At 52.5% G+C, this 12392-nt stretch overlaps 1 protein-coding gene across 1 annotated transcript in view; it reads right to left on the bottom strand.

The window, feature by feature from the left end:
• Nucleotides 1–261: 261 nt before the first annotated feature.
• The window catches only part of TMEM141 (transmembrane protein 141), a 28433-nt gene continuing 16302 nt past the window's right edge, over nt 262–12392 (bottom strand). Inside the window, exon 5 of the mRNA XM_085076600.1 lies at nt 262–4681. Within this exon, the coding sequence (XP_084932726.1) occupies nt 4671–4681 (11 nt within the window). The 3' untranslated portion in view covers nt 262–4670. The remainder of the gene's footprint in view (nt 4682–12392) is intronic.

Below are 12392 nucleotides of genomic sequence, written 5' to 3'. Positions count from 1 at the left end.
AGCAGGCAGCACCCAGTGCTGGGGTGCAGCACCTCCCTGATAAAGGATGGTGCTTCTAGAGGTTTGCCTGCACTCCAAGAGAGGGGTTTTGACAAGTCCAGAGAGGAGGGATCTACTGAAGGGTGTAAATCAGAAAATCATGGCTGGCTATCTCAGTTTAGAGACAAGGTTTGGGAGAAAACACTCTGGAATGAGTGTTTCCTCTAAGAAAATGGGTTATTAGCAATCCCTTCCTGCTGATATGAAATAAATATTGGTCAGTGAAAGTGAAAAAAGTTTATTTGGCAAAGTGCTCACACAACACAAAAGAAATTAATAACTGTTATGTTAAGGACAGGCTGTTGGAGTTGGCTTTCGCAGGTGATAATTAACTGGTGGGAGGGGTTATAATCAAAGTGTGGTTCTAATGGTTGTTAATATTGTTCATTTGTTGAAGGATAATGAGTTTGTTGCAAATGGTTGTATTTTTGGGCAATTGATATTGTGTCAAATTAATACCTTTGTTGTAAGTTAATGATCGTTATAGTTTAGGTTCATGATATATTTCAATGATAGGGAGTATTAGAATGTTCTAGAATACTAGGGATGTAATCGAAGGAAGAGTTTGATGGGATTTTTGCATAAAGGGATAAATGCAAGGGAGATCATGGGGTGAAGAGAGAGCCTATGGCAAGATCCCGGACAACTGGGAGCAAGCGGCCAGCCAATTGAAAGGACTGACAGAATCTCTAGCCAATCATCTCGGACCTTGGGGGAGGGCTTAAGGGCGGTGATAGGGCGGGATTTGTGGGGAATAAAATGTAGCGACACAGCCCTCGAGGCTGTCTGGCTACAGTCTATGTGACCCGCACCCAGTGCTGCACTTTGCTTTGTGTAAAGGCAGCCAGCCAGCCAGCCCGCCCGCCCTTCTAAGCCTCTTATCGTTGTTTTTACTATGTAAAAGAGCTAATAAATTCTTTCAAAATTTAAATAGTGAGAGGACCTTTCTCACATGTTAGATATTGAACCTTCAGAACCTTACCTCCTCTACACACCCACGGCAGGACAAACAAACCCAAAAATGCCGGGGAAGGGAAAAACTCCCAACAGCCTTGCGCTAGGGAAAAACAAAATGGCCACCGGCTTTGTCTCCCGTGAGGGAAGAAGAGTCCACACAGCACTCCTGAGAAAAACAAAGGGGATGAGAAAAACACAGGTGGGAACCTGGTGAAATCCGATGTGGTTGGTCTCCACTGCAGATGAAACTGGTGGATTTTAAAATCCCTTCTTTCGCTGGCTCATCTTCTCCCAAGGTCTGGCTGAGATAGGGTGTCCCCGCAGCTGAAGAGTCACAGAAGAAAGCACAGAAGCTGCCAGAGGATTACTGTTGCAGTCTCGGGAAAAGCTTCTTGCCTCAGCTAACACCAAGGGAGCTAGCTAAGAGCAGCAATGTAACACGCATTAGTAACACACGCAGAGCACCCGGAAGTGAGTGCTTGAAGAAAACCCGCCTTGAGTTCCCCTGGCTCCCGTCCTGCCCCCAGACTCAACTGAAAGCAGCAAGACCCATTTCTGGGCATAAAGCAGACGATCAGGAATAGAGTGTCATCATAAAATCACCCCAAGACACTGGCTCAGGAGATTCCCCCAGCTGAAGACGGCTGGAGACAGGAAGAGTACTCAAGGAAAGTGTCCCATATGCTTGCTGTCACCTTCCTCATTCATGGACCCAGCTGGGTGGCAGGAGGGGACGGTGGGAATATCACAGCTGTGTCACTGCTCGCTGCTCCTAGGTTTATTTCCTGAGAATGATGTGTGCCAGCCAGGAATGTGGCTGGCACAGGCTAAAGCTGGATTCTGGCATTTTTCAAACAAGTGGAACTTGAACCGGTAAAGATCTCACCTGAAAGCTTAAACCTACTGCTAAGAGTCTAAGCAAGTCCCTGGTCCCCTGATGAGCTGCCCAGTGACTTCCAGACCCCAGTTATTCCAAACACTGGAAACATGGCTCATCGTGCGGACACCCACTGCTGGGCCACAGAACGCATCATCCATCTCCTCCTTGCCTCACAGGAGTGATGGTCCTGGCAGATTGTTGAGAGCATCCTGAACAGCACCTGCAGCCTGGCACAGGGCTCAAGCACTCCATGCCTCTGGCTGGAAGTGGCTGGAATGTGGCAGCTGCCTGGCAGCTCTGCTTGACCCTGGGTTGGGGAAGTCTTGCTGTAATTGGGCACCTCCCTAACCACAGGAGAACTGCCATTGCTGATCCCGATAATGTCTCTCTTTTCTTCCAAAGAGAGACATTGTGGGATGTTGAAAGGGGAAGCTGAATTCTTTAGCAAGGCATGTAAAGCCTTCCTGCATGACAAGGTGAGGGTAGGAGGCAGTGGCAGCCAAGCAGGCTTCTGGCATCAGTTTGGCTCTCAAATCAGCCCTCAGAGGCTGAGCAGGCTCTGGCCATGGGAAAGCAGAGGTGTGGGATCCTCCACAGGCTGCAGGTGGGTATCTGCTCCACCATGTACCTCCACAGGTTTCAGGAGCACAGCTGCCTCTTCATGGTCATCCCCACAGGCTGCAGGTAATTTCTGTTCTGGTACCTGTAGCACCTCCTCCCGTTCCTCTCCACTGAACTGGGATCTGCAGCATTGTGAAGTGGTTTTTACTCCTTAAATACATTATCCCAAAGGAACCCCCATCACTGATGGTGGGCTTGGCTTTACGTGGTCATGCATGTGTCCTGGAGTCAGCTGGGTCCAACACAGGACACCTTCTGGTGCCTTCTCACTAAGGCACTACAGACCCCCACAACCCAAACATTGCCAATGTAGTCCCAGGGACACAATGTCCCCCTGGCAGGACAGGGACCAGGCTAGAGCAGAAGGGGGATGCACTGGAAGCTGGATGTGAATGGTCATCCATAGCAGCCTCTGCCGAACTCCTGTCTGGTTGATACACACCAGGCAGGACCGTGTCTGTCCTGGCAAGCTTTGCACGCCTAGGCTGATGTCAGCTCTCCTGAGGACTCACCAACCTGGGCAGCTCCTCCAGCACCTGGTGCAGGGGAGTTTGGGATCTGGACCTCACTGTCCACTCCTCAGGAAGCACATGAGCAGCTGCTGAGTGCCTCTGGCAAGCTGCCTGCACCCCCAGGTGCTGCCAAATTTTACACTCATACAAGCACTATGTTTCTGTGCTGAGGATTTAACTTCAGCCTGGCCCAGGGACTTTGAGCGGAAAGAAATCACCCCAGTAAAGAAAGTTTTTCCCCACAACAGGGCAGTGTCTCCCTGCAGCACCTGTCATTAGCCTATGAAACCATGATTGGTTTCCACCTCTTCCACCTCACAAAAAACTAAAATCCACCTGAAATTGGAACACTTGCACTCAATAGTTTCATCCAAGTCACCTGCTGAAACCTGAGAGCAGGAGGTGGGACAAACATCCTTCCCATGCTCTCCTTGGGCATGACTCTATACCTGCAGGCACAGAGGAGCACCCGGAGGTCACTGCCAGTTTCCTGTGAATGAACCTGAGTAGGTTTTCCTTTTGTCCCAGAAACAAAGCACAGATGTATCTTAAAAAGGCAGGGCCGTGGCATTGAGAGAAGCATTAGCAGCCCTAAAGGCCTGAGATCATCCCAGGACACAGCTGTTCTTCATCTCCTTTCCCCTTATGGTGACTCCATCACCTCTTCAATCTGCTTCAGCCTCGGGGATGTATTTAACTGATGCCATCCCAGGTGAGGATCTTGATTGCTCTCCTGTCCTGCAGCACAGAACATCTGTCATGGGACCTTTTCTTCAAAATATTTTGCAAATCAGAGTCACGGACTGGTTTGGGTGGGAAGGGACCTTAAAGTCTATCTTGTTCCACCCCCTGCCATGGGCAGGGACACCCTCCACTATACCAGGTTGCTCCAAGACCTGTCCAACCTGGCCTTGGACACTTCCAGGGATGCAGGGGCAGCCACAGCTTCGCCTGACAACCTGTGCCAGGGCCTCATCACCCTCACAGGGAAGGATTTCTTCCCAATATCCCATCTAACCATTGAGGCCATTCCCCCTTGTCTTGTCACTCCAGGCCCTTGTCCCAAGTCCCTCTCCATCTCCCTTGGAGCCCCTTCAGGCACTGGAAGGGACTCTGAGGTCTCCCTGTAGCCTTTTCTTCTCCAGGTGAACATCCCCAACTCTCTCGGGCTAGATTCAGAGCAGGGGGGCTACAGCCCTCAGAGCATCCCTGTGGCCTCCTCTGGACTAGAATTAGTGAAGGAGGGAGCTGGACTCCAGATAGGACTGAGACCCTGACCAGCATTGAGTGTCATGTTGCGCCATGGGGGCTGTGGAGCCATCCCAGACTTGCTTCACTCTGAAGCAATGTTCTTCATTTTTCAGAGATTTGTATAAAGCCAGCTGACCTGCCTGAAGTGGCCTTAAGACATCTAAGGACATGTGGCTGTTTTGGGACAGGAATAGGTACTTGCAGTCCAGGGGTGTGTCTGAGAGTGTCCCTCTGCAGCTGGAGAGATCCCTATGTGTTTTTGGGAGCATCCAGCTGCACATCAATCATGTTGATTTGTAGCATCTGGAGGAGGAGGAAAGGAATGAGGCTTCCCAGGGCTTTTTGAGATCTTCACAACACATAATTTTCTCACATTGCAGCTGGAGGCATCCCAAAATGAGCTCAGAGGCTCAAGTTTCTCCTGAAAGACAAATAAAAGTCTAGTTCTGCAGATATGTCCAACACCTGAAAAGTATTACCATGAAAATCTCTGCCAGTCATAAATTTTGGAGTTTTTTTAGTGTCAGGATTTTAGGTTATCTGACTGCCATCTTTGAGTACTTAGTTATTTGAGAAAATGCACTTAAGATAGCCAGGGGGCCCTGGGGTGCACCAGGAATTCAGGAGGGAGAGTTCATACGAAACTTTCATTGCCCCGGGTTGGGCAATGGTGGTGAAGCAGGAGGATTAAATCTGGGGAAAAATGGGCTTAAAATGTTGATTATAGCTGAATAATTTCCTTGAGAGGGTATAGCTCAGCTCAACAGTAACAGGTGATTTCACTGCAGCCCTACAAAGCTCGTCCCTGTTCACTGGCAACCCCGTGGAGCCTCAGGTTTGCCAGAAGGAGACAAGTCTGGCTGCTGGAGAGGTGGATGCTGAGGGATTATCTCCAGGAATGCAAGCTCCCAGTGGTGTTTGCCCAAAGTGTCAGCCCCTGGGAAAGATCTTCTGCCCTTTGCCCAGATGTCAGCGGGTTTGAGTTGGGATCCTGCAGGGCGTGGGCAGCAGGAACAGGGAAGGACGCTGCCAGGAGGCACCCAGGGCTGAGAGGCAATATGGGAGAGGGAGGGATCCCTTGGCTGAGCCTTGGCAAAGGGTCATGACACCCATTCTCCTGCCCTTGTGCTGTAGTGGGTCCATTGCTGTCAGCCCTGAAACAGGGCTTCTGCAGCCAGTCAGCAGCATTCTAGGCTGCTTTGGGCACCTTGCACTGCCCTCTCTGCCACAGTGGTGGGAAATGAATCTGTGCTCTGTGTGCCATTGTTTGCCTCAGCCATTGTCAGCCTGTGTCATCATTTGCTTGACTGTGCCACATCTGCCCCGCCTATGCATCATACTGGTATTGCTCTGCTAGACACAAGGGGTTCGTTCTGCTACCAGGAGCAGTGACAGCTGCAGGCAGGAATAACAACAGCCTGTGACCTCGCCAGTGCCCCCTTCAGAAGCACATCTGTGCTCCTCTGCCTTCACCAACGACTGTGAGCCCTGGAAGACCTGGGAGCACGAGAGCACTGACTTCCCAAGGGCAGTGGAAGCTGAACCCTGGGGCCCCCGGGTAGTGCATTTGGGTTTTGGCTCTGTCAGCAAGATGGCACTGGGATGTCCATATCCAGGAACAGTCTGGGACCAGCATGGGTGTTTTTGAGTCATCTCCTGATCTCCAGCAGTCAGCTGGCCGAGGCTGCACACTGGAAGCCCAGCAGGCAGGAAAGGATCTTGCTGCCCAGTTGGTGGGGAGAGGGTGGGAAAACGCTGTTTGGACTGAGGCTGGGAAGAGAATGCATGCACATCAGCTAGAGCTGCCAGCCCTGGACTCTAGCAGAGGAAATTGCTCTCCTGAGAGTTCTTGTTGCATTTTGGGAGGTGTAAAGGACTGGAAATGTGCCCACTGGGTGGAGGGTGGTCCTAAGGGCTGTGTACTTTTGCATGGAGGCAGTGACTATCTATCACAAGAAAAATCCATTATCAGGGCAACAAACGTAACTTTAGGATTGTTAAGGCAGTCCCTGGACTGACAAAGGACTGCCCCAGGCTGGTGGGGAAATCTGAGCCGCTGTGTTGGGGCTGCTCTCATGGTTCCTGGTGGGAAACAGTGGGAAGAGAGACCAGCAGAGCCAAAGGGGTCCTGATGAGATGTTTCCCTGATGCAGAGCTTTCCCCAGGACTGCAGCATGGGAAAGAGATGGAACAGTGCAGGACAGCTCTTCTTGGTGTCCCCCCTGTCTTGGTGTCTCAGATGCTCTGGGAGTCTGTTTTTTCATTGAAGTGCTGCCAAAGGAGAGACCCCTCCATTTCCACAGGCTGAGTTTCCAATATGAAGTCTTGGATCAAACACGTATAGTATGCTGCCAGAGATTTGCAGGATCCCTGGGGACAGGACAGGACAACTTCTCCAGCTGTGGTACTGTGCAGCAGCACAGAGGGAAGGGACAGGACTGTGCCACTAGCAAGTGGAACCCTCCATGGGTTGCTGGTCCTCAAACCAGCTGTCAGCATCAGAAGCTCAGTGCAAAAAAAGGAGACCTTCCTGTATCCTTTCCCAGAGCTCAGAACAGGGGTGCTGGAGTGGTGTTAGCTCACTGGCTTGGGATATGCGGCTGGAGAGCTGCAGTATGCCAGTGGGAAGGTGGCTCCTGCCTCCTGAACTGGCTGTGGCACAGTGTGAGGGTGGGGGATGCTCAGAGCCCTCCTAAAATGTTTGCTTTTCCCTAACAACTCTAGAGATTCAAGGGAACCTCTGGGCAGAGAGTTTCTCCATGCATCAGCAATAGGAAAAGAGCAAATTCACTGCAAGAAGAGCGGATGGCGAGATGCTTATACAAACCACATCCTTTCAAGTTATTTGAATTCTCCTTGTAGATCAATACAAAAGCTGAGCATGGAGTAAAAGGCCCTGTTTGGAGCCTCAAGGGGCACAAATCCCTCATGTAGCCAGGTTAAGTGTAGATAATTGGGGAATAAGAGATCACTGCATGTCACAAAGGATGTGGGTTTTGGGGGAGAGTGGCTAGCAGTGCTTGCACGCACCCCAGGAAGAGAAGACACCCCCATGCCCCCTACCTCTCCATGCCCAGCTGCCTGTCCTCCTGCCACTCATGGGGACCTTTGCAGCATCCCATGGCCCTGCTCACTCCAGGCCTTTGGGAGATGAGCAGCAGTGTTGGCAGAAGGGCTCTTCAGCTGCCCCCAACAACCCCCTCCTTGGTCAGAGCCATCTGATGCTTTGGTGAAGGTTCAGCGGGGGACAGCCTAGGTGTGTCAGCCTCCCCCAGGGAGTCCATTCTTGCGGTGGCTTTGCAGGGGGCTGTGGTGATGGCCATGGGCTGCTTCAGTGAGCCAACTGCCCCAAGAGCCAGGCAAGGGCTTAGCCTCTGCGGAGCCCAACTACTCGTCATAGCCATGGCCTGGTACTTGTGGGGATGAGCTGAGATGGTTCAAAACATGGTTTCTCACTTGGAATTGGAGCCTGTGGGTAATGTTGGCCAGTTTAAGAAAAGTGACAAACAGTTCCCTGCTTTATTCTAAGCAGAAGGTAATTTTCCCCTCCATCCTGCCAGTTCTGTCCCCACCTCACACCTCACCACCATCCCCTCCTTCACACTGAGGATGGGGATCAGCCCTATGCCAAAAGGCTGCTCAGGAGGGTCCACATGTGGTGCTCCCTTCCTTCATGTCATGCTTCGCTCCTGTTCACCCAACCTGTCCCATGGGCTTAGGGACAGGTGAGCCTGCCATGGCTGCATGGACCCAACAGGATGTGACCATGACCCTGGGCCTCCATGTGCAGAGGGCATCTCTGTCCTGAGGCCACAGCATAGGGAACAGATGTTCTGCTTGTGTTCCATGCCAGCATCCACAAGCTCATGTCATGAGCTTGGGGACAGAGATAATCAGGTGCTACGCCAGGGCTGCAGGAACAAGGTTGGCAGCACAGAATACCTGTCAGCCTGAGGGGCTGCCCTGTGCCTCAATACCTCCCGGCCCTCTGCCCTGGCAGGAGAAGGCTGCTGGCAAGACAACCAGGAGAAACCAGTGGGGCTTTTCTGGAAAAGCTACTTACTTCCTGGCTGGTTCAATGCCAGGACAACAGGGATCCCTGCCCATGGGCCCCCTCAGGGCTGGCATCACACAAACACTGTCCTGGGAAACAGGAGACAAAGAAGGATTTAGAAAGTGAGGCAAGAATAGAGACTTGTACTTGGGTTTGATTTTCCTTCCAGGCAAGGATCATTGCCAGGAGGGGAATTATAATCTTGGACACACTGAGATCTTTCCAGACCTTCAGTGCCTCTAAGAGGACAAGATCTGGGCTTGTAGCCGAGGCAGGAATACATCAGTGAGCTCCCATTCCCAGGGTGCAGCGGCTCAGCAGGAGCTGCACTGAGTCAGGAGCTCACTCCTGACTGAGGGAGGTTGCTGCATTCCCTTATTTTTTTTACTCTACCAGTGTTAACACTGGTTGGGTTTGTAGCCTCACTCACCACAGACTCAAAAACACTCCAATATGCCTCACATCTGTGCACTGTGGCCTTACTCAGGGCTGAGACTAGTGTGGGCATCCCCAGCAATTCCTGACAGGTCCTTGTTTCCATTCCAGTCCTGTCTGATTCCAGCTTCATGCAGGTGGAGATGTGGGTAGGTGCACACTGAGCAAAAGCATCTTTCTGGCTCCAGGTTCACACATCTCTGCTGGAATGAGAGATGCACCCAACAGCAGGACAGGCAGCTGGGAGGTTTCCTGATGCACCATACAGTATTGTGACTCCTCCACGCAAGGTAATGAGATACTGGGGAGAGTGTCAGCCCCAACAGCTGGGGAAGCCTAGACAGCCAAGTCCTTTGGTTGGTGCAGGGCTCAGCTTGCCTGGAGGTCCCTGAGGAAAAGGCACCTCTGGGCATGCACAGTGGCCTGCATTGGCCTGCGCTAGCAAAAAAAATACACCTGATGTCTCAGCTGATTCCCAGGGTAGGTCAGTCTAGGTTCTGACTCTAGCTGCAGTCACAGAGCCCTGGGGACAGGGAGCAGGTTCCCACTCCTCCATTTGTCTGTGCCACCAGTGCAGCTCCCAGGCAGAGCTGAGATTGGGAATGGGAGTGGGATTGGGGTTTGGATTGAGAACAGGGCTGGGGGATTTCTCCCGCGGACCGCAGCCTATGGCCATGTGAACAGCCTCAGCTCAACCTGAGACTAAAGGAACAGGTCCCTGTCCTTACTCCCTGGTCTGTGCTGCAGAGGCAGATGGGGGCTGTGCTCCTGCTGGGAACACCTTTGCAGCCTCATGCTGTCCCAAATGTCCTTCTGGCTGCCACAGGGACTAGGCTGCTCTCCAGCCAGCTCCTCTCTTTCCCTGCTGGTTCTTGGCCTGGGTGCCTCTACACAGGAACCCTGCTGACTTCCAGTGCTCCCTCAGGAGCAGGTCAGGACCCCTGGGGCTTTTGCCGGAGCTGAGATCAGTGTTGTGCTGGAGCAGCACCGGAGTGTGTTGTGGGATTGCTTGTGCATTACTCATGGCTGGCCCACGCCAGTGGCTCATCCTAATCCCAAAACTGTTGAATGCTCCTGGATTGAATGGTCCCCTGCACTTGCTGTTGGCTGAGGAGCTCGCAGATGAAAGCAGAGAACCCTGTCCCTAACCCCTCCCTTTGGACCCCAGCTTGTTGCAGTGTCTACAGGCTCATTGTGTTCTGTTATTTCCCAACCACATATGGAGCTGCAGTGCCGCCCACCAGTGCTCCCAGATATGCTCATATGTTTTACAAAGCCGCTGAGCAGCCCTGAGTCCCACAACCAGCAAACCCCACCTCTCAGCCACCAACGAGTTCCTTCTCCTGCTCCACTGTCTCCTTTGATCCCTCGTTCAATCCTGCAGTCCTCGCCCAGGTGGCCCCACCTCAGAGGCTTTTGTTGGACGAGATGGATTATAAAACCTCTCTCCTTTGTCTGGGAAAGTGGCAGTCCCCCACACTGCTGGGTGACTAATGCACTCCCCACCTTCTCCTCTTTGTACTCACCTTCCACTGTGCCCCCAGGGAATATTTCCCCTGCTCCATGGTGGGGCAAGCTTTTCTGCCCAGCTGGGGTGAGTGCCAGCATGACCTGTCTTTCCTGGGGAGTCTGTGCCTGTACCTCTCCTTGGAGGAAGGCTGTCTCTCTCTCAGTCAGTATGAAGCCCATGTCCACACTAGCTGCAGGGGATGTAGAAATACAGGCAAGAGTCTTCAGGTGCCTCAGGCATGCTTGTGACACATCCTCATCCAGCTTTACCTGGGATTAAGCTCTCCGTGTTTGTCCAGGTATGGGGTGAGCCAAAGGCACCAGCACAGTGGGGATCTGGGGGTCCTGAGCTGGTTTCCCCTTGCCTGGGGCTCCTGTGCCATGCCACAAAGTATGATAGAATCATAGAATGTCCTCAGTGGAAGGGACACACAAAAATTACAGAATCATGGAATTGTTAAGGTTGGAAAATGCCTCTAAGGTCATGCAGTCCAAGTCCTGGCCTGGCACAGGACACCCCAACAATCCCACCCTGTGCCTGAAAGCGTTGTCCAAATGCTTCTGGAGCTCTGGCAGCCTTGGGACTGTGACCATTCCCTGGGGAGCCTGCTCAGTGCCCCACCACCCTCTTGGGAAGAAACTTTTCCTAATATCCAGCCTAAACCTCCACTGACACAGCTTGATGCTGTTGGCTCAGATCGTTTCACTGAGCAGCAGAGAGATGAGATCAGCATCTGCTCAATCTCACAGATTAACCTGGACCCTTGCTGCTGTGGCCCCATCATGGTGGTGACACCCAGTACACAGGCTGTAATCATGAAAAATTGGCATTAAATTGTGGGGAACTTATTGCTGCCCCACAGCAAACCCTGCTCCTGCATCTGGTGGCTTATCTGGTTATGTCAGGTTTCAATGCCATTTTCATATCTGGTCATGTTGACAGGATCGCTCCCTCCCACTATCAAAGCAGTCCCCTAAAAATTCACGATTTGCCTCTGTCCCTGTGGATGCTCAAGGCAGGATGAATGCATGGAGAGCAGCACTGTGGAGATCAATAGAGGTGACAGAAGTGAGAGGATGGGAGGCAGACAGATAGCAAGCAGGGTAGCAGGCAGATAGGTGGCAGCATGGCAGGTAGAGAGGTGGTAGGGTTGTAGTGTGGCTGGGCAACCAGGCTGTGTTGGGCTGGCTCCCCATGCAGCTACTTGCTTATTGAATCTGCTCATTTGGGCAGATTGTATTCTTCACAACCTGAGTCCTTCAGAGGTGACATCTGTTTTTGCCTTGCTTTGGTGGTGCCCAAAATCCACATCCCTGTTTCCTCAGACAAACAAGGCTGTGTTCACCTCCTAGCTCTGGAGCAAGTTGCCTGCTTCATCTACCATGGCAGAGGACACCTTCCCTGCCCCTCACTTTCTTTTCCGTACTGAACTTTCTTGTGCCTGGAGCTCAGGCATTGCCCACCTGGGACAGCCACCTCAGCGCAGACACCTGCTCTTCCCCAGGGACATGGCTGCATGCCCTGTGAGTGGCTGGGCTGCCCACACACAATGGGCAGAGGCACTGCCACCCTCAGTGCCCTGCTCTCCAGCCTGTGGTGCCTTGATGGGGCTACATGGGAAAGGAGAAATGACATGAGCCCTGCCTTACCAGGGCAGCAGCTGGCAGTGCCCAACCCTGACTGGGATGAGCTCAAACAGCTGTGTCAGGGTGCTCCCCACCTGAATGTACCATCATGGGGGTCCTTCTCTGGCCATACATGTGTCTGCATGGCTGACATTCCCTTGGGAATGGGAGCATTTCCATCCCAGCATGTCCAAGCTTTTGGTGCCTTCCTGTGTGTACGGGAGGTTGAGTATCCTGGGACACCAGCAACTGTCCAAGGCCTGGCACAGGCTCCCTCGGACCTCAGGTCATGCCTCCTACCCCCTTGGGGCTGGAAGAGGGTGGCAAATGTCACCCCATGAAGAGGAGGAGCAGCACCTCCTGGGGAGGGAAGGGATGCCAACCGCCCTTTTGAAGCCACCCATGGATAGCCTGGGAATAAGGTAGCCAAGTCTGCACAAGACCAAGGTATGGACAACATTCTCATCTCCCAGGATGAGTCCCACCACACCAAGAACCACCTGCCAGA

The sequence above is a fragment of the Lichenostomus cassidix genome, chromosome 17 (genome assembly GCF_008360975.1).
Source record: "Lichenostomus cassidix isolate B80296 chromosome 17, HeHo_3.0, whole genome shotgun sequence".
Classification (NCBI taxonomy): domain Eukaryota; kingdom Metazoa; phylum Chordata; class Aves; order Passeriformes; family Meliphagidae; genus Lichenostomus; species Lichenostomus cassidix.
This window is presented reverse-complemented; position numbering and strand designations above follow the sequence as displayed.